Source organism: Carlito syrichta, unplaced genomic scaffold (assembly GCF_000164805.1).
Source record: "Carlito syrichta isolate Samal-C Ts95f unplaced genomic scaffold, Tarsius_syrichta-2.0.1 Scaffold305571, whole genome shotgun sequence".
Classification (NCBI taxonomy): domain Eukaryota; kingdom Metazoa; phylum Chordata; class Mammalia; order Primates; family Tarsiidae; genus Carlito; species Carlito syrichta.
Genome location: NW_007249667.1, coordinates 310,441 through 335,592, shown reverse-complemented (window position 1 = coordinate 335,592; position 25,152 = coordinate 310,441). Strand labels below are relative to the sequence as shown.

Sequence of the window (25,152 nt, the reverse complement as noted above, 5' to 3'; positions counted from 1 at the left end):
CATGATGGCAAAAATAGGGGTAATCTAAATGGAAAAAACAGAGTTGAAATCCTGTATCTCATTTGGTAAGAGTTCAGGTTGCCCTACATCCATAGCTGAGTTCTACAGTTTCACGCCACCATAACATAAATGTAACAACATTTCCATTCCTGGAAAGTCTAGGTGCTCAGTAAACACTTGCTGATTGACTAAAGGTCTTCAAGTACCTCCATTCTTCTCAACAAAGCTGCATCTTACAAACGAATGACACAGAAACCTGCTATCCTACCAAAGATAATTCTGCAGTTCTGAGGGGAATAAAGACATAAAATACCTTGGTCAAATTACAAAAATCAGACAACAGAAAAATAAAAACCAGTTTCATGTATCTTCAGTAGGGGTTATTTCTTTGGTTTATATTGACTTTTGTTCTCTGGACACAAGCAAAGGGCATTTTTCAGCAGAGTATGGCTCCTTTATCCAGAATTCCACTGTATCCTAAGGCAGGTCATTCTGGTGAATATAGGATAGATAAAAAATTCATTTTTAAATGTTAACTTGAACTTGGATGGAATTAGGGTCTATAATACTCAGTGATTTATCAAGGAAACAAAGATCTGAGTTTGTGCTCATTTATAAGTGGACCCTGACATTTATCATAATACTGTAAGAAAGGGATTGGCAGTAGGACACTGCCAGGGGAGGGAGTAGGAGAACACATAACATCAATAAGAGTATCACATTTTACCTGTATGATGACCACTTATGTACCTAATTGTACTCTACATTTTTAAATTAAAAAAAAAAAAGAAAAAAAGTTAACTTAAAATCCTGCTGACAAAATGCTCCTCAGTCATAGATCCTGATTTTAAAGCCCTTCTGCTGAAACCAAAGGGCACTTACAGCTGAACCTTGGACTGCAGTAATGACCAAGGCAACAACTGGCAAAACCTGAAGATATCAAAGTAGAGATGGTTTTATTTTTTTTTAAAGGACAAAATTTCTATATCCTAAAGAGTGTTGCATTTTTTATAGTCTATGCATTTATGTTAATAGCCCTGCCATTGCTCCAAACACTTTTGGAATTTGTGTTTTGTTACTGCCCAAAGATCTTACAGTACATTCACTGATTCCCCTGAATGGTAGCAAAACTCCTCTTCTGAAGGTGGATTTAATTTGTGAGAAACAGCCAAAGTTATTTTAGGCCATGAGAAGGGCTGTCCAGTAATACCATTTTGGATTAAAAAAAAAAAAAAAAAAATATATATATATATATATATATATTATATATATAATGCCGAATGCCTATAAAGACATCACAAAATAATACTACAAAGTCAATTCTAAAGCAAATTCTCAAAAATGTCTTAAGCACCAATATCCCTGAAACAGTAATATTACCTCAATTTATTGACCACGCATGCTGTTCTAAAACTCAATACCACACACTCTGATCCTCCTAACAGCCACTCTCCACATGGGAATAGCATAAACTGCACACTAAAGAAGAGAAAACTTGCTCAGTTCAAGAAAGGTCAACAAAAACACCCAGCTGTGAAGGGCAGAGACTAGATCCCAACACAGATCTGACTGACTTCAAAGTTGATACTGCTTCCAATTCTCAATTCTGCCCTGAAAAATATGGAAATTACCTCTCAAAGAGCTTAATTTCAAGAGGACAGCTGAAAACCGAACAAGTAAGCCCTGGTGTCCTGCCCTCATTACCTGATAATTAGCAAGTATAGTGCTGCCTGTTTATCTCATTCTCATTCTCCCCTCTAAGTGTTAGATATCACAGTATTCAAAACTTCCTTTAACTTTAAAAATTCCCTCCTGACCAGGTTCGGTGGCTCAACCTGTAATCCCAGCACTTTGGGAGGCCAAGGTGAGTAGACTGCCTGAGCCTATGGGTTCATGACCAGCCTGGGCAACTTGTCGATACCTTGCCTCTACAATTAAAAAAAAAAACATTAGCTGGGCGTGGTAGCGCGTACTGTAGTTCCCACTACTTGGAAGGCTGAGGCAGAAGCATCGTCGGAGCCCAGCAGGTCAACGCTGGGGTGGCCGTGAACGTGCCACTGCACTCCAGCCTGGGTGATGGAGTGAAGTTTCCTCCCATTAGAATCCACATCCTCCACTAGCCACTAAGATCTCATGGTAGGTGAGACTTCTCCAAAGCTTTGACAGAACTCTGACACTATAACATTATTTTAAAGTCACATTTGCTCAGCGAAGAACTAATCCAGTCATGTCAGTAAAAAGCAATGCTTCCCTTAGCGTTGGATAACAAAAGGGAAACATTCCATTCTTTGTTCAAGAGTCCTAGATTCAGTGACTTCATAAAACACATCAGCCACGAAATCCCTCTCTAATACAGCCCACATGCTATGTTATCCATCTGCACTCTATGATGGAAGACGACACCTCTAAACAGGGTAAATGACTTTTGAAATCAGCTGAACTTAGAACAGGGATTTATAAATATTCCCTTAGAACAGGGATTTATAAATGTTTATTTAAAAAACTTCAGTTTTGAGGGTTAAAAAAAAACAACCTTAACCATCAAACAGATATCAAAACTTAGAATATTCCAATTACAGAACAAATCTAGTCCATTTGATAATACAGGGTAGTGTTAATAATCACTTGCAAGTCCTTTTTAAATGTCAGCTCAGAAGGGACAGAACTGAATGCATACTGCCTGATGATGACCCATTAAGAGTGAGGTCTTGTGAGATAAATATTTAATAAGAAGGAATACGCTTTCCTCCCACATAAACGTTTTAGTCTCTCTAAATTAATGGTCTCCATGTGCTTCAAGCCACTATTTTCAGGTTCTTTTAAAAGAAGAAAGCACTTAGCATAACAAAACCGCAATTCATACAGCAAGATGAATTGCCATACCCTGGAGCCTTAAAAAAAAAAATCCAAAAAAGAGAGGAAAGAAATGGTGGGGGAGAATCAAATAAAAAACTTTCAAGGCAATGTGAAGAAAATGGAGGCAAGTGAGAGGACAGGCTGCATTCTTTTAAAAAAAAAGAAAAGGGTATAATATTTCAATCCCTTTACCTGATGCTGTTACCAGGAGGCTGTCTGAGGCACCTGGTCTACAGGATGAGGCACTAACGGGGTTTATGGAAGAGCAAAAGGCAATGGTGGTAAGGCTGACAAGGGAACTGTCTGAACATGCAGGTTGGTTCAGTCCAGGGGTTTCAGCAGGCCAGGCACCCACCTGAGACGTGGCCAGGGCTGAAACGGCACAGCCCGCAGGTGCCACAGTTAAATCTATGGATGGTTTTGGTGGCAGCTGAGGGGAGGATGATTTAGGGGGGTTCTCCTCGTTTATTACCCTGTTCCCTTGTGGCAAACTGGACGAAGGTGAAGCCACAGTTTTGTTATCAACTTTGGCCCCTGCACTTGAGGCCCTGCTGCTATCCATAATAACCTTGAGTTGGGGGTGTGGTGGAGAAGGAGTTTGGGAGAGCCCTGGCTTTTTTGGAGGGATAGGAGGAGGATTTCCTCTGTCAACTCGTGCTGCACCAGGAGTCTTTAAACCGGTCCGACCGACTGGAGGGCAGGTGCCAGCATCCCCTGTGGGGGGCACTCCAGGCCTTGGGGGAGCACTTGCTTGAGGGCTTGTAAATCTTGACAGTGCCTGGGTCACAGTATTCCGAGCTAGCTGTTTGGCCACTAGGTTGTCACGACTTGTGGGAGAGACATCTCTTGACGGGGGACTTTGGGTAGTATTTCCATTTTGGTCTGGGTCATTGGCATTGCCCTGAAATCTGAATCTAGCTGCTTGGATTCGTGGGTTTAGACCTGGATGCAAAGACGCGTTGGCACATGGTGAATGGAAACTGTGCATAGGTGGAGCTTGCGAGGAGTTCTGGGGAGCCATGCCTGGTGTTTGAGCACTGGGAGGGGCAACACTGTTGGGCAGTGGGGGTGTGCTACTGCTTAGATCTGACGTTGAGCCAGTGCTCGGTCCATTTTCTTCAATTCTGTTTGCACTTGGAGGTGGGGCAGTGGGGACAGAGGAGATGGTCAAGTCACCGTGGGAAGCCTGCCTGTCAATACCCGGTCTGGCCAGTGTAGCATTGGCGCACACACTCCCTTTTGCATTTGTGGAACCTAGGGGGCTCCCTGTGGAAGGTTTTACAGGTACAGTCAAAGGCAACTTCTTCACGTGTTCAGTGCCTTCTGTCACTAGGTCTGTCTGGCAAGCAACCGATCTGGTCATAGGTCCTTCGGTGGCCACAGAGATGGAAACCGAGCGCCTATCTTTTGTCTTCCGTGGGAGAGAGAGGCTCGGCTTGCTGTCATTTCCCCTTTTCAGTTGCTCGATCATCTTCTTCATCTTGTCGATCTCCTCTTTGAGGTCAGTGGTGTGGGCTTCTTCTCGGTTCAGCTTGGCACGAAGCTGCTCCCGCTCGGTATCAAATTCAGAGAACTGTTTTTCCATCTGCGCCTCCATCTCTGTGCTTCTCCGTTTCTCAGCAGAGAGCTCCTCTTCTAATTCATTTGTCTTTTTCTTCTCCTCATCCAGCTTGCCCATGACCTCCTCCAGCTTCTGAGCCTCCTCGATGACCTTGCCCGAGAGCTGTTTGCACTCCTTCACCAGCATCAGGACCACCTGCTTGTTCTTGCCACGTTCCTCCTCCAGGCGGGCGGCCAGCTTCTTGTGCTCTTGCTCAAGGGCTTGGAGCTGAAGCTTTTCCATCTCCAGCTGAAAGAAATTCACAGGCAAACCCTGATTAATATACAGAATTTGCTTTTTACAGACAAAGTGCACTTTGTGAGATTTTTATTAACTTTCTAACAATGACATGGTTTGGGTTAGCAAAAATGCTACATTTTCAGAAAGTGTTGTGAGAAGAGATAATATTTTAAAGACCCATTAAGATGAAAAAATAAATGTAAATGGTTTGATTTTTAAAAATCTAAATTATGCCAGGCGTGGTGGCTCAAGTCTATAATCCCAGCACTTTGGGAGGCTGAGGTGAGGGGATTGCCTGAGCCCAGGGATTTGAGACCAGCCTGGACAACTTGGCAAGACCTCATCTCTACAATAAATCAAAAAATTAGCTGGGCGTGGTAGCGTGTGCCTGTAGTTCCAGCTACTTGGAAGGCTGAGGTGGAAGGATTGTCTGAGCCCAGCAGGTCGAGCCTGTGGTGGCCGTGAGCATGCCATTGCACTCCAGCCTGGGCAACAGAGTGAGACTCTGACCACCCACCACCCCAAAATAATCTAAGTTACAACAATAGAGAATTTTCAATCTATCCAAGTTAGCTCTAGAAAAAGAACAATAATTGGATGCTTCAAATCATAGCACAGAGTTCAGAAAGGTCTGTTTTTCTAAAAATAGAGCTCAAAAAGACATTAAAAAGGGCTTATACTTTAAAATTACTAACTAATCTTCGAGGCACAGTATTAAGAAAAACACTGAAAGCAGTACTTTTCAGGTAAATCCTAAACCCTTATATTTTTAAATTGTATTACTTACCTAAACAATGTAACTTCTTTGCACTTTTTAGGATGAGTTGTTGTGGAAATCATATAAAACCATATATGAAGCCTCTTTGAAAATGATAAAGAGCTAAAGAATTATTTTATTAGGACTATCCTGTGTCAGTGATCCCCAAACCTGACCCTCTCTTCTATTCGATCCCATTTGCTCACTTAGCTGTACTGGCCTTTTGGTGCTTCTTGAACATGGTCTTGTCTCAGGGTCTTTGACCTAGCTGTTCTCTCTGCCTAGAATTCCACTATATACCTTCCCATAGTGCTCCTGTGGTGAGCAACGTGTGCACTGCACAAGAGTGGCCAGTGGGAGGAGCGAGTGGGGGCAAAACTCCAGACCTTCCCTACTCACCCAGCTCAACCCTGGTGCTGCATCTGCCCCGAGAGGGACACCTTTTCCTTCACAGGAAGGTGCTATCTGCTCACCAAGCCATAGGCCCCTAGGATTGGGGCTTTCCAGAGAAGAAACATTTTTCTAATTGATCCATCTAATGAGGGAGCTTTTAAAAACCCTTCTCTCTCCAGATGGGATTTTCTAATCTGCACAAAAGCACCCAGTGGCACAAGAGACTGGCTCCTTTATTTTCTTCGGGCTTTTGCTCAATTGTCACCAGTACAGCGAGGTCTTCCCTCACTAACGTGTTGATGATAGCAGTCCTTAGGCCTGACACAGTGGCTCATGCCTGTAATCCTAGCACTTTGGGAGGCTGAGGTGAGAGGATTGCTTGAGCCCAGGAGATCAAGAACAGCCTAGGCAACATGGTGAGATCTCCTCTCTATAAAATAAAATAAAATAAAATAAAACAAACAAATAAATAGGTAGTTAGGTATGACTACTTGTGAAGCTGAGGTAAATCACCTGAGCCTAGGAGCTTGAGGTTGTGGTGAGCCATGATTGTGCCACTGCACCCCAGCCTGAGTGACAGAGTGAGACTCTGACCCAAAAAAAGAAAGAAAAGAAAAGAACAGTCTCTCCCCCCTTGTGTTTATCACCCGTTGTTTAGCACCTGCTTTCCCCACTAGACTACGAATGATGAGGGCAGGGACTGTGCTCTCAAGACCCACAACAACGGTGGCTGGCACACAGTGGTACTTAACAAATTGTTGACTGAATGAATTAATTAATGAAATCAACACAGTTCCACAGAAATAACAAACTTCCCTACATTGATGGACTTTCTGGGTAAGCAAGCAGCCTTATAGCTGCACTATTCTAACATGTTCCTTCAGGCTTCTCACTTATCTCCAGGGAAATGTCTGTCATGATGGGACTTGTGAAGGAAAAAGGACACACACCAGGCTGAGATGCAGGAGCCAGGTTGGCCCACATGTCTCACCTGCCCAACTAGAGCAATGCTCCACTGGCGGTCCATAAAGGGCCTTAGGCACCATAAAAGTTAGGGTAGCTCTACCTGTTTAAAGACATAGATGGAATTTTTTTTTCTCCTTTAGATGTCAAACACAAATATACTCTCAAGAGAACCTACTTAAGTCACATTTTAGTCATCAATAACAGAGGAGAAGGCGCTCTCATGATCTGTAAGTCAAGAGAATGCACCCCTGCTTCTGATCCTATGAAAATCCATTTCTCTGTTCCCCTCACAGTTAGTCGTAAGGTCAGAGGGAGAAAATGGCTTGCTGCCTAAACAGAGGTCAGAGATATTTTTTATTTACTATGGGATGCTTCCTGCTTTGATAAATAATTGCTATGTAGCATTGGGATGGGTCCTATAAATAATTGATCAGGAATAAAAATAATTCCTCAAAAATAATGACATATACACTCTGTTCTATTGTATGAAATTTGGGGGGTGACTTCACAAGTAGATTAGGGAAAAAAGAAAGATTTGGGAAAAAATAATACTGTCATCTACTATATTTACAAGTGTATTTTATTCATATGAGTGCCTTGCAGAAAATGTGACATGTTGGCTAAAACACATTTAATGCTTCTGGAATGCACCAAATAATAGACTGCTGTTAGAAAGCACACACAAAGTTAGACCTATTAAGAAAATTTTAAATTCATTTTATATTAAGCCAAATAAAAAAAATTCATACAGTAATGTAAGAAAAAGCACAAACTAAGTCAATATTCAACTTATTTTTAAAATACAAGTTTCATAATTTACCTTTGAAGGTGGAGAATTTTAAGAGCTACCTACATCTTACAAAACAGTTAACTAGAAGTCATGCTAGTGATTTCCCCGATGCTGCCAGCTGAGGGTCAGAATCATGGTAGCCACTCAGGGTTCTACTTGGCTCAGGCTTTTCTTACCACATCTTGCCCATGGTAATTCTGTACTATGGATTATCACGTTTCATTTGTGAAATAATTTTCACTTTAAACTTTAGAATCAAATTGAAGAAAGAATTCCAACAGAGGACAACTCATCTCATCTCAGATACTTATAAAGAAATCTATACTACTATAAAAGCATCCATAATTCATTTGTATCTTTGTCCTTCCATCACTCCGGCCTCATAAATCCCATCTCAGACGTACGTCTTTTAAAATCCTACCACAGACAGCAGAGCACAGAAGAAGCCTCACATTGATGCAACAACACATACGTGGCTCCAAACTCAATTAACCTCTGAGCTCCAGCTATCAATCACTTTGCCTAACTTTGTTTGGCTTCCTCTGCCATGTACTACGGGGCATATTTCAAACCTCTGCCACATTCCCAAAACCTTCACCCAATGACTACTCAGCTGACTCTCAGTCTACCATTACAGGCTCCTTTATCAAGAAAATTCAAGAAGATACTTCTCTCTATCTCCTCTCTTAAACTTTTTTTTTAATAGCCACAACAATCCATATGTCCTTCCCTTCAGTCAAAGGGAGAAAGGGTTCCATCTGCTCAGCACTGGACTTTTCTTCAGCAATTAGTTTCATTCTCTCCTGTCACCTCTGGGACTTGATCCACCAGTTATCATGCTGCTCTTTATAAATTTTAATCATCTGCTTCTCTACAAGCTCCTTCCAATCGGTATGTAATTCATACTCCCATACTTTAAAAATAAGTTTTTATATTAAAAAATATTCCTTGGCCATTCTAGCTCAGAGACAAAGTTTTCGTGCTTAGGGAACTAGGAGATGTAATACTGAATTCTGAGCCCAAACTTATTAGCTACATGATCTTGGTAATTTATTTCTCTAAAGATTGGTTCTGTATAACTTCCTTATTTGCACAATAGAGCAATACTAATAATTACTTTATGGTATTAAATGAGACAACATGAGTAAAGCGCATAGCATAGTGCCTGGCACTAAAAGGTATTACGTTTTAATTCATAATACAATAGCTACTTGTGTTATTTTAAAATGTGTGATTTTGCATGTTTTTTCCTCTGAAAACACACTAGAGGCAAAGATCTATAGAACAGACCATATTAAACACGATGGCAGATATTTTTATAGGTTAGATAAGGGTTACATTTGACAATTATTAAGAAAGTTTTACTACCAGTAGTAGATAAGTAGCACTAATTAGAGTAATTAATTCTCCTGCAGATAATAATTACAAGCCCTCGAAAAACATATAAAACATAATAATTTAAAGGCTCGTTAGAGTAATAAAGAGTCAGCCGGGCTCGGTGGCTCAGCCTGTAATCCCATGCTTTGGGAGGCCAAGGTAAGTGAATTGCCTGAGCCTGCGGGATCGAGACCTGCCTGGGCAACTTGGAGAGGAAAAAGGACACATACCAGGCTACAATAAATTAAAAAAATTAGCCAGGCATGTAGCATGTGCCTATAGTTCCAGCTACTTGGAAGGCTGAGGAGAAAGGATCGTCAGAGACCAGCAGGTCGAGGCTGTGGTGGCCTGGAGCGTGCCACTGCACTCCAGTCTGGGTGACAGCATGAGACTCCAACTCAAAAAAAAAAAAAAAAAAGAAAAAAGAGTCAGAAATGAGAGAGGAGTAAACTCTCTTGTTTGAAAGGGACAAATAGCTTTGGGTGAGATTTGCCCTGTATAGCTTTCCTGCTGAGGGCAATCTCCTACCCTGGTAGTAGTGGCAGCTGTAGCTCAATTACCAAGCATTGGTTGCGGGGGCTCAAGGAGTCTGAGGATGGAACTGGGGTTACTACCAGCATCCTTGGTTGATCCTTGAATTACATATTCATGAGGTAGCACCACACAGAATAACAGAAGGCGGCTGTTGAGTGGCTAAGAGAAGTGGACAAAGACTTCAGCTATTGCCAATTGCAAGGAAGCAGGGTTTAGAAAATGAATCTAATCAGGTTTACTGCTTACTAGAACAATACAACTCTTCAGAAGATAGCAAAATCCAGAATCTGCTCCATGTTATCTTTAATGTCTAGTATACAATAAGAAATTACTAGACACAAAATAAATTAAGAATAAAAAGTGACCCATAGTTCAGAATAAAGTAGTCAGTAGAATCTAGGCCTAAGGTAATCCATATTGGTGTTAGCAGGGCAAGGATTATAAAAGCAGTCATTTTCAAGGAAAATATGGTCATAATGAATGAACAGAAGGAAATCTTGGCATATAGATGGAAATAAACAAAAAAGAACCAAATGGAAAACTAGAGCTGAAAAGTAGAATATCTAAAATGGCAAAGAGTTCACTGAAGAGGCTTAATAGCAGATTTGAGAGAGATTAAAAAGAGCAATACATTTTAAAATGAGAGTGTCCAATTTAAGAGCATAGAACAAAATGAACAGCATCTCAGTGAACTCTGGGACAAAATTAAGTGTTCTAAATTTCATGTAACTGGAGTTCCAAAAAGAGAAGAAAGAGAGAATGAGAACAAAATTTTAGATACAAATGGCCCCAAATTCATACATTTTATAAAAAGACAAACTTACAAATGCAGGAAGCTCAAAAATTCCAAAGCAGATAAATTAAAAAAAAAAAAAAAAACGGGCACATCATAGTAAAACTGCTGAAAACAAAGATAAGCAATAACCTTAAAAGCAGCCAAAACTAAAATAAAATAAAAACACATTACATACAGGACATCTGTAGCATAAATGATAGTAATTATGATAATTATCTTTAAAATATATGAAGCAAAAACTGACAGAAATAAAAGAAAGAGATACTTCTATAATAACAATCTTCTTTCACTAAAGAAATCTAGATTTTAAAAGCCAGCAAGAATATACTAGATCTGAATAACATTATTAAAGTCACTCGTCCATTGATATTTATATAGCAGAATATCCTCAAACTGCACAAGATGTTGTCTTTTCAGATGCACTTGCTGAGCTATTAAAAATGACCAATAGATTTCAAAAGGTTAAAATCTTACAGAATATGTTCTCTGACCACAGCAGGATTAAATTATAACTAAATCATCAAAGATATTAAGCGCACCCCAAAATTAAAAAATAAAACAACACAGTTGAGAGTTTTAAGATAAGGTTACAAAGGAAATCAGAATAGATTTTGGGAATGAAAATAAAATCACAACATATTGTGGGATTCAGTGAAAGCAGAGCATGTAAAAGCAGCTAAAGCAGAGGACAGAGAGAAATGTATAGCTTTAAATGCACACACTAGAAGAGATACCTCAAATTAGCCATTCACGTTTCACCTTAAGCTAGAAGGTGATCAACGTTACTGTCAATCACATGACTTGTTTTTTCACAAATGATTTGGTTTTCCCAAACCAAATCATGTGCCTTTTGACTCACATGATGCACAGAAAGAACACAAACACCACTTCTGTGGTATTCCAACCAAAAATGCATGAATTGAATCTAATCATTTGGAAACATTAGACAAACAAGTGACATTTTATACAAAATACCTACCCCACGCTTCAGAAATATCAATGTAAAGGAAGCAAAAAAAGATTGAGGAACTGTTGAAGTTCAAAGGAAACTAAAGATACTTGACAACTAAATCTAATGTATGATTCTGAATTAGAAAAAAAAAATTGTTATAAAGATCATGACTGAAACCGAGGAAAAATTATTAATGTAGATTAGATTGCTGTACCAGTGATAAATATCCCAATTTTTTAAACTGCATGGTGATTATATAAGAGATTGTCCCTGTTCTTAGGAAATACACATCTAAATATTCAGGAGTATAAAGTATTATGTCTTCAATTTACTCTCCAATGATTTGGGAAAAAAATATGTGTGCGTATATGTGTATGTATGTAGAGGAAGGAGGAAAACATGATAAAGCAGATGGGACAAAATATTTAAAAACTATGAATCTGGGTAAATAATGCTGATATTGTACTATTCTAGCAATTTTCCTGTAAGTTTCAAATTATATCAAGATTAGAAGTTTGAGAAAAGTAAGCTACACTACATTGGAGCAAAAGCACAATGATATATAAAATTAATGTGGTAATCACTTGAATATGAGGAAAAATCTCTTTTAAAAGCCTCAAAATAAAGTTGAAAAGTGAATAAGAAGAACCAAGGATTTTCTTATGTACTAATGCTCATCCAAAATGTCAGTGTGAAACTCATCATGAGACTAACCAAAGAGAGGGGTGAGAATCAAGTGGTGGAGGAAAATGTACCAGGAGACCTGCAGATTTAAAGTGTTCCCACAGAAAGTCAGAAAAGGTTACTGTAAGGAGGAAAAGAGAGCAAAGAAGATTCTCAAAGGTAACAAATGGCACTAAAGCAGAAGTTGCATTTCATCATTAAAACACAAGCTAAGTATTAATGATGCACAATTATTAATAATAAGGTAGTTTAACATTGGAATAATTCTGCTTTTTTTATGTCTAAAAACCAGTCCCAATTTTACTAAATTTTATGAGCCCAGTGAGTTTCTCAAATCACGAGTGTATATAATAAATATTTTTCTACTGGGAATCAAACTGAAAGGTCTTAACTCATTATTATAAGTTTCCTGCTTGTTCATTCTCCATAATATGTAGGAAAACAGCCCATTTCAAGCAAAATTCTTGGTAACGATTCCTGCTTGTATTAATCTTTATTAATATACTTATATTTTTAGTATCTTTTGAACACCACCCTTCATGGTTTTTTTTAGCTCTTTTTGAGGCATGAACTGTGTCAATCACACATTTAATATGAAGAGTCTTACAGTTGGCCTTTGACCGATATCATATAAGCATTTTCTTTCTTTCTAAACTCTTGGATATTATCTTGCTTATAGAGCTATTGGAACAAGTGTGTTAAAACCTGTGTTCCTCAATCTTAAGCAAGTGGCCTAACGGTATGACATAAAATAAAAAAGAATCCAAGTCATTAGGAACTTTCAACTTCTATAGCTTTAAAGAAGAGAATATAGGAAACCAAAGCATGAGAAATTTAAAAATTACATATAAAATCAATGTGGCAATCACTTAAATATGAGGAAGAATCGCTTTTAAAAGCTGCAAAATAAAGTTGAAAGATGAAAATAAGAAGGACCGAGGACTTTCTTATATATTAACACTCTTCCAAAATATCAGTCTGAAACTCATTAAGAGACTAACCAAAGAGAGGGGTTAGAATCAGGTGTTGGAGAACGAACAAGGAGACTGAGCTGAGGTCTACTACCGAGTGGCTGCATGGCCTTGAAAGGCACCATAGCACCGTGGGGAAGTATGTGGACTCTGAAGGCAGACTGTCTGTGTTCAAAACGGTGGGCAAAGTTGTTCAAATTCTCTGTGGCTTCATTTTATTCTAAAACGGGGATAATAACAGCAACACTACATAATATCCTAAGGATCACATGGTTTAATTTATCAGGGCATGGTATATGCTATGTAAATGCTCTGTGAGCTCATGATATCTCAGGAGAGTCTCTGAAGCTCTTTGGATTTAACCATATAATTTTAAAGCCTCTGCTTTCTCATCTCCTCCAAGAGTTTTTTATTCTTTCCTACACTGACTTTTCCTATTATCAATAAAGTAGCTTCATTTTAGTATTTTCAGTAACAAGTATTTAAGGATTGCTCAGGTGAGCATACTAGCAGTAAATGTATTCTTGTTTAAATTTGAGTAATATGAGTATTAGTTTGTTCAGACACTATCACAAGCAATTTTAAGTAACCTTTGGAGAAAAAAATATCTACAGAACTGCCTACTGTGTACAAGGAATCACTAGAAACTACTAAGCATATAAAATCCCATAAATGTCACTTATTTGACTCTAGGACCTTATAAAAATTGTAAAGCGATGACCAGATGGCAGGACCACAGGAATGCAGTATATATTAATTACTGAGTCCCCACTGACTCTGTTATATTATTGTCCCATTTATACCTGCTCACAATCACTTTCTTTTTTTGGTAGAGACAAGGCCTCGCTACATTGCCTAGGCTGGTCTCAAACTCCTGGGTTCAAGCAATTCTCCCACCTCAGCCTTCCGAAGCGCTGGGATTACAGGCGTGAGCCACCACGTCCAGCCCTACACAATCGCTTTCAGGCAGGGGCTGAAGAGAAATTTTACATGGAGCAGTATCACCAAACACTTTTGCAAAAAGCATCGGATTGTGTGGAAGAGCTTAGGAGAATGAACACAGCTTCCCTGGTAGTGAGAAAGTGGGTGGCTGCTCCAAGAATAGCACTCAGACTGGGAGCCATGAATGGAGAGGCATCAAACACATGTTTTTACAGAATGAAAGGGAAAACTATGTAGGTGGGAGCAGAAGAGCAATGTAAAGGTAATTAGTTTAGTTCAAAGTGGAAAACAGAAAGGAACATAATCATTGTCATTTATGAAACGAGAACGCAGTGTACACATTCGTTGCACCACAAAATTACGATATTTAACTAGATTCCTTATTGCTCCCCCTGACTCTTTTAACACTCATTGCATCCCTGCCATCTTCTCCACCTGGCCGCCCCAACTCACCTATCAATCCTGGTAAACAAATATATAACATAAAGATATAACAAAATAGCTTTTTCATTTTCTTTTTTTTTTTTTTTAAATCTCAAAGGGATGTAGTTCCCAGTCAGCAGTTTGGGTTCTCCAGTTCTCTTCTGCCTCTTCCTCTTAATAGAGAGTTTCAAGAGTGGTAGGGCAAGCCCTGGGAGTGGGGTTTTGGTTCGTTTCTATTTATACAACCAGGCAAATTGCCTTCTCAAAATCTCTACTCAGAGCCACAGACCTCGGTCTCCAGCTCCTCCTCGGTAATCTTTCAGCAGTGCTCCTGGGAAATCAAAATGCATTTTGAAATGTAACAATGAGTTGTAACAAAAAAGACTCAGGAGTGAGCTAAAATAGTCATTCATGTGAAAAATGTCCTAAATCCTCTTCCTAAAAAATGTTATTACAGGTGACAGTCTATCGTGTTATTATTGAATGAAAATCTAGAAAGCAATTTAAAATTAAAATATATAAGTGATAAGGTAACCATGATATAATGAAACAGAGAACACTGAATACAAATGGCAGAATAATGTGCAATTGTTAAATGGCAGAATAATGTGCAATTGTTGATAAGAAGAAAAAGGCATATGAGATTAAGGAAACAAAAAAATAATGTGTTCTTTTCTGATCCATTTGTTATTTCTTCAGTTGTCTAGCACTTCCTCCTCCTTCCTATGTTAGGAGAATTTTCCACCTTACGATTCTACCCTATAGAAACTAAATATGTCCAGTAGTTGCTTTCTTGATCTTCTATGTGCCCTAAGCTTGGCCCATCACATGCACCTGCCCCGGGCTTCAAACAGGAAATGAATGACACATCTAATTTCCATCAGCTGAAGCATCAATGACTATAGACTAGCTTGGGAGCGAGCACTTGTCTGTGATGCTGGCTGGTAAGAGCTGGTGCCCCAGGTTTTGCCAGCTATGCTGAGCCATGCTGTAAGCCAGCTAATATTTCTGTAAGCTCTTTCTGCCTAACTCAGTGAACATTGGCTTCACCTGCTCAAAATTAAGAATCCTTTCTGAGGCATCTATATCCATGTAGCTCACCTAGTTATACTGAGCTGCCACCTTGAAGAAGCAGCAACTAATACACAGAGCTATTTGTAGTTTTTTCACAAAAGAATGGCTCTCCTTCTGAATTTCCTAGTTATTATCTTCACTTCTTACTTTTAAAGGCTCTGCTCAATTGAAAGCCCTTTCCTATTTCAGGACTAGAAGTTATGCTAAATATAAGTAAAAATGTTTGAAAATATATAGACTTCCCCCCTACTGTTCAAATAAATTGGAATGGAAATTCTATTAAAAGATGATGGACAAGATTAAAAAGAAAAAAACAAAACCAAAAAAACCCCTCCAAATACCCTTCCACCCCGGGTTCCTGGCTCAAAATGGGAAGTAGATTACCAGAGGCAAAGTTCCCCATGCTGATTACTCATTAGCTTATTCAAAGTGGCTTTACAGGCTCAGTCCATTTGCCAAATTGACTCTTGCCCAAATTTCCTTGGCACACAAATTACCAAACAGTTAACCCTCCTATTAGTAGTCTCAGCAGGAGCCAACGCATGAATGAACACCGAGCCTCTTCTTCTGCCTTGAGCGGCCAGCCAGAGCAGCATTCAGGCCAAATGTCTTAGAATTACCAAAGAGATATGCCCGGTGTCAGATAATAAATACTTGAATTGTAGATAATGGGGCCTTTGCTTTCCCAGACTTTTGCTCTGGCAGTGATTTAAAGAACTGGACTCATTTAAAATAATGCCCCCCCTTTACTGTTTTTAGATTTGTAAAGCTGCAATTTACTCTATATGCAAGGAATTGAAGACATTTGGCTAAAATATTTACTTTCAGGACTAATGGTGACAGATAATTTTGCTGATAAAAAGATGACTTGTTTCTGCCTTCTGCCTTTATCAGCTGATGTGATATTTTCTTCATAACTTAACAGACAGGGTAAGAGTACATACCATAACTCTTCTTACAAGTTATAATCTACTGGAATAGATGTTTAATATTCATACTCCCTGTCTGAGAAACCCTTCACTGAGGTTACACAGTCAATGAATTTGGCCATAATGAACTCCTGTATTCCCGTTACACATGGGAGACGGACCACTGGCTCATTTTATATTAGCCTCTCAGGACCCATAGGACAGAAACGATTTCCTTTCACCATCAGCCAGGTTGGAAAAGACCCAGTCATTCAGAAACAAACAGGATGTAAATTGATTTAAAAAAAAATCAGCTAGATAACAAAATCTTTCATTCAACTAGAAATGTTTTTTCCTCTAAAAGATAAATGACAAATAAAATGCAAAACTGAAGTAAAATTTAGGAAAGCATACATTTTTTATATTCAGTAAAGACCAAATATTTTCTTGATTTTGATAATGTAGCATAAAATCCAACAGAAATAATTTATAATGAAATAGCTTATTTGACATGGTAAGAATGTAACTGAACTGTATCTCATCCAAGAAATACAAATGAGTTTCAGTGACATCAGTTGAAATTCATTGGCTCTTGTTTATGCGGTTTGTGGGGAGTTTTGAAAACCTCCAGAAACCTCAGTGGTTGTTTGCAGGGTTTTGTAGAAGGTTTGCAAAGTCTAAGGTAAAACTGATTTTGCCTTATATCCATGGAAGATATCCTTCTTGACTATCTTACTCAGTGCTTTAGTTTTCTGTCATGTAACATGTTGAGAAACATGTTTCCTTTTATTCAATGCCTACACCAGAATACTGGCATTGTGTTAACGTAAAGATATAATTACAGGAAACACACACACACATTAACTGACTGTATCCTCAATATTTATGGTGTAAGGCATCAGGTTATTTGTCAACCAGTTATTAAATATGAGATATAAAAAGTTCTCTGAAAAGGACAAACAGAAGAAACATTTTAATTTATGTTTTAATAATGCTGGGGAGAACATATCCGTTTTAATCCTAATCGTACCAGATGGTATTAGCTTCTCTGATTTCCTCACTCTCTTTCCTAATAAAGAGAACCAGTAGTCTTGGCAGCATATTGGAAAGACAGAATTTAAATTTCCATTTCCTTATGGCTGATGGCAATAAGTTTTTATCAGACTGAGTACTCTTTGAAGCACATGCTCAAGTGCAAGAAATATGTGTGTTAGTGGGGGAGGGAGGAAGAAGGACAGGAGGTTTGTTTAAATGAAACACATGTGAGTAGGAGACACAAGGTCTGCAGCAGACACAGCCATCATGTCCCAGAGGTGAGGTTGACACTGACCAGGGCTTTAAGATGACATGCTGTGAGTCTGAGTAGACCAGGCAAACTTTCATTCTGTTTTCTTCATACTATTTTCACTTTCCAAAGACATACCAGAAATAATAATTTCTAATTGAAAGGAAATATTTTAGAAGCTAATAACATAAATTGGGGATGCTACTATATGATCAGAGAGTTCTGGTAGCACTGCTAGATGACCCAACCCAGCAGTTACGCATGCCTTATGGCACTAGGGAGTAAAAAAAACAAAACAAAACAGGTATTTTTAAAGAAAGTATTGAAATAACCTTTACGAGAAACATAATTTCTCTGTCATACTTCTTTTAAGGTTCAGTGTTATTTTTTAAAGCTACATTTAAAAAGGGACACCAGTATCTGTCAGCATCTTGCTCTTGTAAGTACTTACTACAATTCTTCCTGAAAATATAATATTTAAGAACAAACAACAGCCTCAGAGATGGTTTCTTCATTCAGCACTGTATTATGGGGAGACTGACTGTCTGAATGCCTCAATACCTTCTTTTGTCTGCTCTCAGCGGCAGCCAGCTGTGCGGACATCCTTTCTTGCATTTTTCTGCAGTGGTCCATGACTGCTTCTAGGATGGAGAGGGGGTTGGTACAAACGGGCTTCTTGTCTTTGTCACCAGCACCTGCTTCATAGTCTCTCTGGAGTGCCAAGAATGGGTCATTTAGATTAAATCTCCCATACCGCTCCTGGATAAATACCTCCTTCCTGCGAGCCTAGAACAAAATCAGAGAAATATACTGAAGAAAAAAAATGAAAATATACATAAAGATAATAATAAGACAGTTCTATGAGTACTTTTCCAGATGGTATTCACAACAGCCATGCATAATGGCTTACAATGTCAGGTGGTGAGTGAGAGGCAAATGTGACTCCCATCACTGACTAGCCTAGAATGCCATTCAGTCTGCTTTCAAATTTTCTTTAAGATTGGCTTTTACATTGCAGATGATGCAAATATAGTCTTTCCCATGATGTTCTACTCCCTCAGGGATCTTAATTCAAGGCGTAGTCTTTTCTAATGTAAAGTAAAATCAGAAATATTAACAATTAAAATAAGTTTTAGCACAAGCTCAAAAATAAAATTATCTACCTATTGATAGAACTTATATTTAAAACAATAATAATTAGGTTAAGTCACACCAAAAAAAAAATCTCCTGTAAATTTTATAGCCAAAATGAAATGATAAGGATATTTGCTAAAGAAGAAAATAATTTGTGAAGTATTTTGTAAAAAAAAAATCACAATATTCATAATTTGTCAAGTTTGATCAACTGCAAAAGCCTTCAGAAAATTTTTAAAAATTCACCTATCTCCTCATCACTGAAGGGCATTAAAATATAGTTCACAGAATCCCAGGAAAGGAGGCAACCTAATTATACTCTAAATGTCAGTCCATCAGTGACAAAGTTAATTTCACACCCATGTAATGAGGACCAAATGCAATTTTCTATAATTAGCCTACAACATTCTTTGCATAAGATGGAAAATAACAGTAGGATAGATTAAAAACTAGCAACATTTTCCTAATTCAGGTCATTCTGGAATAGCCACTATAAAAAAAAATTCCATGTCACTGCCAGTGGAAAAACTAAATTACAATAAATCACACTTATTTATTCAAAATATTAAATATATTTTCTAAAGAAATGCTACATACAGCTCCCCATTTCAAAGGCAACTGCATTGAACAACTGAAGTTTTCCATTTTTAGGTCATTGTCAGCAAGCCAACAGTTAGATCAACACAAATGCTATGACAAATGGGAAAAATCTAACATTTCGTTTCCTATTTCCAAATTAGATTAGAAAATCAAATGTACAAAAAGTCCAGTTTCACTATTAAATTTAAGCTAACATTCAGAACATCATTTTAAACTTAAAAAACTCCACAAAGTTTATGAGTTAAAAGCATTTGGTGTTCCTAGATTATTCAAATTTAATGATGGAAATTGATACACTGAATATGTATCACTTGAGAAATGAAATTGCAAAAGCAATTTCTTTTTTTTAGATTGGAAAATGCAGTTTATTTAGAAAATAAATTAGGGAGAGAGGGAGGGAGGGAAGGAGAGAGAGAGAAAGAAAGAAAGAGAGAGAGGAGTTTCACCTCTACAATTTCATTTTATCCTTACTTTTTAGAAAACATTTATTCAATATAGTAATTCTTTCCCTACCCCTGACGGAAAGCTTGGATAACCCCATAGTTTTTCTAGTTACTTTGACTTAATAAAAGTCCTATAATCACTTTACGTTAAAACAGTCTCAATTTGGTTATTAGAATATCCATCTTCCTTCAGTGCTATGATGGATTCCTTTCCCAGTTAGTATTTGCTGCCAGCTAACACCCACCACCTTGAAATGGGGTATAAATAACCACCTCTCACCTTTCTCAAAACCTTCTCCCCCTTTCTAAGTTGTTTTAGTGCCCTCTGGGTTGGAAGGGACTGAAGGTCAATGATGAAAGGGAGGTGAGACGAGCAGGAATGTCTACCTTACTGGACCAGTTGGTCAGCTAGCTTTACTAACAGAGTGTGGCAAATATTTAAAGCCTGCTCTTTTTTCATGAAGTGTTTGGTAAATTATTCAGAGGAACACCCCCTCTCACATTGTTGGAGCCTCTTCATCTAGTTTCCTCAATAGGCTATGTAATCCGCAGGACCCAGTAGAAAATGTAGACATGAAGCTCTTTGCTCAAAAATGATTAAGACTTTCAAGTTGGCAACAGCATAGTATTTACCAAGCAAAGGGCCCTTCTAAATGCATGGCCTTTTAAACTGCACAGGTTGCACACTCATGAAGCCCGCCCTGCACACACCCCTTATGCAGCATTTGGAATCCAGTTTCTGTTGGCTAAGGTCATAAGTTCTCTCTAGACTTTTCCATGGAACCGAACCCAAATCAGTCTCATTCCCACTGTTTGATGCCCATGGACCAACCTGGTCTATGGGTAAAGATTCGTGTTTCTAAACAAAAGCTGGGTGTTTCCACAAGATGGCCACTGCCTCTGTCTCTCCTTCACTTCCACAAAATGGCTAGTTGTCTAGGTCCACCTCTATTCAGTCCACCGAGTACTGCAGGAGAAACCTATTAAGGCATTAAATGGTCTCCTTGAAGTCCTCGTCTCTTGAAATGAAGAGACAACTGGATGGGGTAGAATTCACAGCACAACTCTCTGCAGAGAAATGCTCTTTGATAAAAATACTTCTGTTCAAACTCCAGCAATTGCATTATTTTATAGCCTCAATGTGGATAAGAGGTTTAAAAGTCAAAACTAGGATTGAAATATTTATTTTGAATATCCGCATCTGGGTCCTCACTTTAGTATGCAATATTAATCATTATGAATTCCCTACTGAAACTTATAATTTAACAACCCATTATAATTACCTGATGTCTATGCATGTCTATTTTATGATGTAAAATACTTGTAACCCTAACTCAAGACATTTCTTAACACACAGGCTATTCTTCAATCAGAGTGAAGTTTTTATAAGTGAATTAAAATTATTTTTCGCATGATGTAAGAGGTAAACATATATATCATGGACTCATTTCAAGTTTTGCCCAATAGAGTTTATGGTCTGAAAGTATTTAATTCCAATTTATTTTTTACTAGTGTGAAATAGTTTTGTGTATGGATATTTTTGTTGTATCTGTTTTATTTTAAAATCTCTAACTTTAGCTAACAGTCACATTATGACACTACTCAATGTGGGCAAAATTTTTTTCCTGCTGAAAATGTATAATTATATGTATAAAGGTCATAAACATAAAACTGCCAATTAATTTGTCTTGCAAATATGGATGACACTTAACCTTTACAATAAAATACAAGATATGCACATTAGATTCCTTTAAGGGTAGTAACAGTGGCTCTGTATTTTTTGCTAACTTGCAAAGCAACTATGTCTCTGATATCTTTAGTTTTCAAAATGGGAGAAATGAAGCAACCTCATTTGTTGTCTAAGACACCCTGAGTTTAGATCGGGGTCCCCAATGTCCTGGCCATGGACTGGGTTACACAGCAGATGAGCCTCAGGCTAGCGAGTGAAGCTTTATCTATCTGTGTTTGCAGCCACTGCCCATCACTTACATTACTGCCTGAGCTCCGTCTCCTTTCAGATCAGCAGAGGCATCAGATTCTCATAGGAGCAGGAACCCTATTGTGAACTGTGCATGTGAGAGATCTAGGTTGTACATTCCTTAAGAGAATCTAATGCCTTATGATCTGAGGTGGAGCTGAGGTGGTGATGCTAGTGCTGGGAAGCAACTGCAAATACAGATCAACATTAACAGTGTGGTTTGACTGCAGAGAGACCATAATACATCAATTGCTTACAGACTCATATCAAAATCCTATTGATGATTGGCAAGCAAATTGATGTACTTCAACTGTACAGCTGCATCTGGTGGCAGTCTTTAAGTCAGAATCTGACACTTATTTTAGTCATGCGTGGCCTACCTATTATTTTATTTACCACTTCTATTTGTGCCTCTTCTTTTTACAGTGAGTTGTATATCATTTCCTTATATATTACAATGAATAACAGTGGAAATAAAATGCGTAATAAATCCTATGTGCTTGAATCATCCCCAAGCCATCCCTTCCCCCAGTCTGTTGAAAAATTCTTCCATGAAACCGGTCCCTGATGCCAAAAAAGGTTGGGGACCACTGTTTTAGACAACAAACCTGATTGCATTGTAAGACCTCAAAACTGTGGAAATCCCAGCTGCCATGAATGTCAAAGACCATGCATGCTTCATTAACATGAAGCTGACTCTGAACTCATGTTTACTGCTTCCAGAGACACTAGGTAATACTTTTATTTTATGACCATATAGGAATTCGTTTATGTATATCACATATATCCTGCATGTATTTTTTAAAATCTTTGTTTTATAGCTATGGCAGGTTTCTAGAAATAAGTAATTCTAAGACTCAAAATACATTTTTTGGTCTATAGCTGTCTATCAGGGTTATAGATAAGAATTCAGTTGCCCATCTTTGTTCTGCACCCTTCTGCCCCATGCTTTTGTCCCTGTTATGCTTGCTGATTGGGACAGCTTTTCCTTCACCTACAGGTCTCTCCATGAACCACCAACCCTCATTGCAACCTCTTCTTCTTTTGCTCAAAAGATTCAGAGTTTACTTTAATCTGGCTTCAAGAAAGCATCTATAATGGAACACATTTCCAAGCTGCCTGAAATCCCTTAACTTTATACCTACTTTTTAACAAACAGAATGTTTAGTCCTGTTAATATTCTGTGAAGATTTTGCCCTTCTTAGACTATCTTACTTTGTTACAGAGTACTTATTTTTAATGTATTACATTACTTTTAAAAAAGAGCAGAACTACTATATAGGGATGTTTTAACATATAAGAAGACCACGTGACAAGAAATGACTTGAAATGTTTATTATGCTGGGTCTGAGGTGGTCTGTCCCTAAAAAGTAAGAGCTGAATGTGCAGACAACTTCTTGGTTTATGCATCAGCATGACTTGGGAATAAAATGCATTTTAGGGAAACGAGTCATTATGAAGACAGACTGACTATAATAATAAAAACAGCCTCTTTAAGGAACCCTTAAACCTAGCTCCACTGATGAATAAAAATATAATTTCATCACAATCTGAAGTTTTATAAAATCTCATTGAGAAAGTCACAAGCCCGAAGTAAAAACATGACCCTTATCTCTAGAGCATTTAACATATACAGAGTTCCTACATTGGCGTTCATTGTTTGGTACAATCAAACTGAACAAGTTTGGACATGATTAAAAGAAATAAAAGAAAGGATACTTAAGATATCCAACTTCTTCCTCTGAGAAAAACTAAAACATGTATTGTGAATCATAATTTTTAAAGTATTAAAAATAGTATCCACTGATTTTAAAAACTACTGACAAACTTATAACTAAAATAATTTTATCTTATGAAAATCAAGAATTAGTCTATAACAACTAAAAATACTAAAATATAATTTTATTAGAGCTTATTGTTTATTGCTAGGTGCTTTATATTCATTTTGTTCTAACAATGAGCCCAAGGGATGGCCATTATTTTAATCTACATTTTATAGACAAGCAGACTGAAGTTTAGAAAGGTTAACTTATTTGCCCAAGATTACTTCAACAGAAGCTGGTACTCAACTCAAGCAAGTCTTACTCTAAAACCAATGACTACAGTATTTTGGAACATTAGAGAAGGCTTCAAAAATCAGTATTTTTTATAACACTATTCAAAACAGTTCAAAGAAATGAGGTTTAAAAGAAAGACAAAAATATGACAATGTTCTCAAGAAGTCAGAGTTTTCTATGTGCTCAATATGCACTTTCATGATTACTGACCATGCTGACAGGGTTTAATCAAACAGTTTTTCAAGATTCTTCACAGGATATATCATTTAAGTGTAAAATATTAATCAGCAGTAAAAATGGTTTTCAGGTATGTTTCCCCCAACCACTGATTACCTAAAAACAAACAAAAAATTAGTATCAATACAGATCTAACTGCAAGAAGACTACTGAAGAATTGTGTTCTCAGCACTAGCCTACTCAACACAGCTGTCACTATCTTGGGTGCTAATGATACAAAAAGCCACAGGGGATGGCTGAAATGATAAGCCCAATCTGACAAAATGGACTTTTGCAGGAAGAAATATGAGTCAGTTCTGGAGTACAAACACAGAAGACAGTATGAAAAACTTACGGGTGTCAATCAACAGAATATTCAACCAGCAAAGCATGAAATGGACACTGCCCCTCCCCTAAGCCCACAACTCAACTGCAGGCTTCATTAATCAAAAGAAAAAAAGATATCAGAACTGGACATTACTTGGACCCCTGGGTTCACTTTTGGGGAAGTATTTAAAGAATGATCAATAGCAGAAGGATCTGAAGACAAGACTGAAGAGAAATAGTACAAAGAACTAGGGATGCATAACTTTGCACTCGATGTCCCCTTTGAGGGGATAAGGGGACATCATAAATCTAGTACCACTTGGATGTCCCTTCTCAGGGGACATAAATTACTGGTGTTATACAGGACAAACTTATGCCAGCACAAATTTTTCAAAAATACATGTTTCCTTGAAGTTTTCCATTTAAATTGTACAAAAAAGCAAATAAAGAGATGGAACGTATACTGAGATATGACAATCTGCTGAGAAGTGGTTTTCAGGAATCACGAGTGTATCCTTCCACACCGTCTTCAAACAACAGACTGGACAATAAATTACATATTATTAAAGCGGGAGGAAGAAAACGAGACTGTATTGTCTGCTCAAATAGAAATACACCAGGTAGAAGATGTCAAATAAATTACTATTGCACAACATGTATCATTGAACCTGCACTGCATATCAGTGACTGTTTTACATGTTACTACATTAGGAAAGTATAAGATATAAAATTTTGATGTTTTGTCATAATAAGTTCCTCAATGTCCCAAATTCCATTATAAATAAAATATCATCACAATAAAATAACTGGCTCCAATGCTATACTATATAATATGAAGTGATTGGTATT

General features: G+C 37.8%; 1 protein-coding gene across 1 annotated transcript in view; it reads right to left on the bottom strand.

The window, feature by feature from the left end:
* The window catches only part of CTTNBP2 (cortactin binding protein 2), a 168,846-nt gene that overhangs the window by 83,918 nt on the left and 59,776 nt on the right, over positions 1-25,152 (bottom strand). The window contains exons 3-4 of the mRNA XM_021714285.1: positions 18,110-18,334; positions 3,049-4,705 (exon numbers count right to left, since the gene is read on the bottom strand). Of these exons, the coding sequence (XP_021569960.1) occupies positions 3,049-4,705; positions 18,110-18,334 (1,882 nt within the window). The remainder of the gene's footprint in view (positions 1-3,048; positions 4,706-18,109; positions 18,335-25,152) is intronic.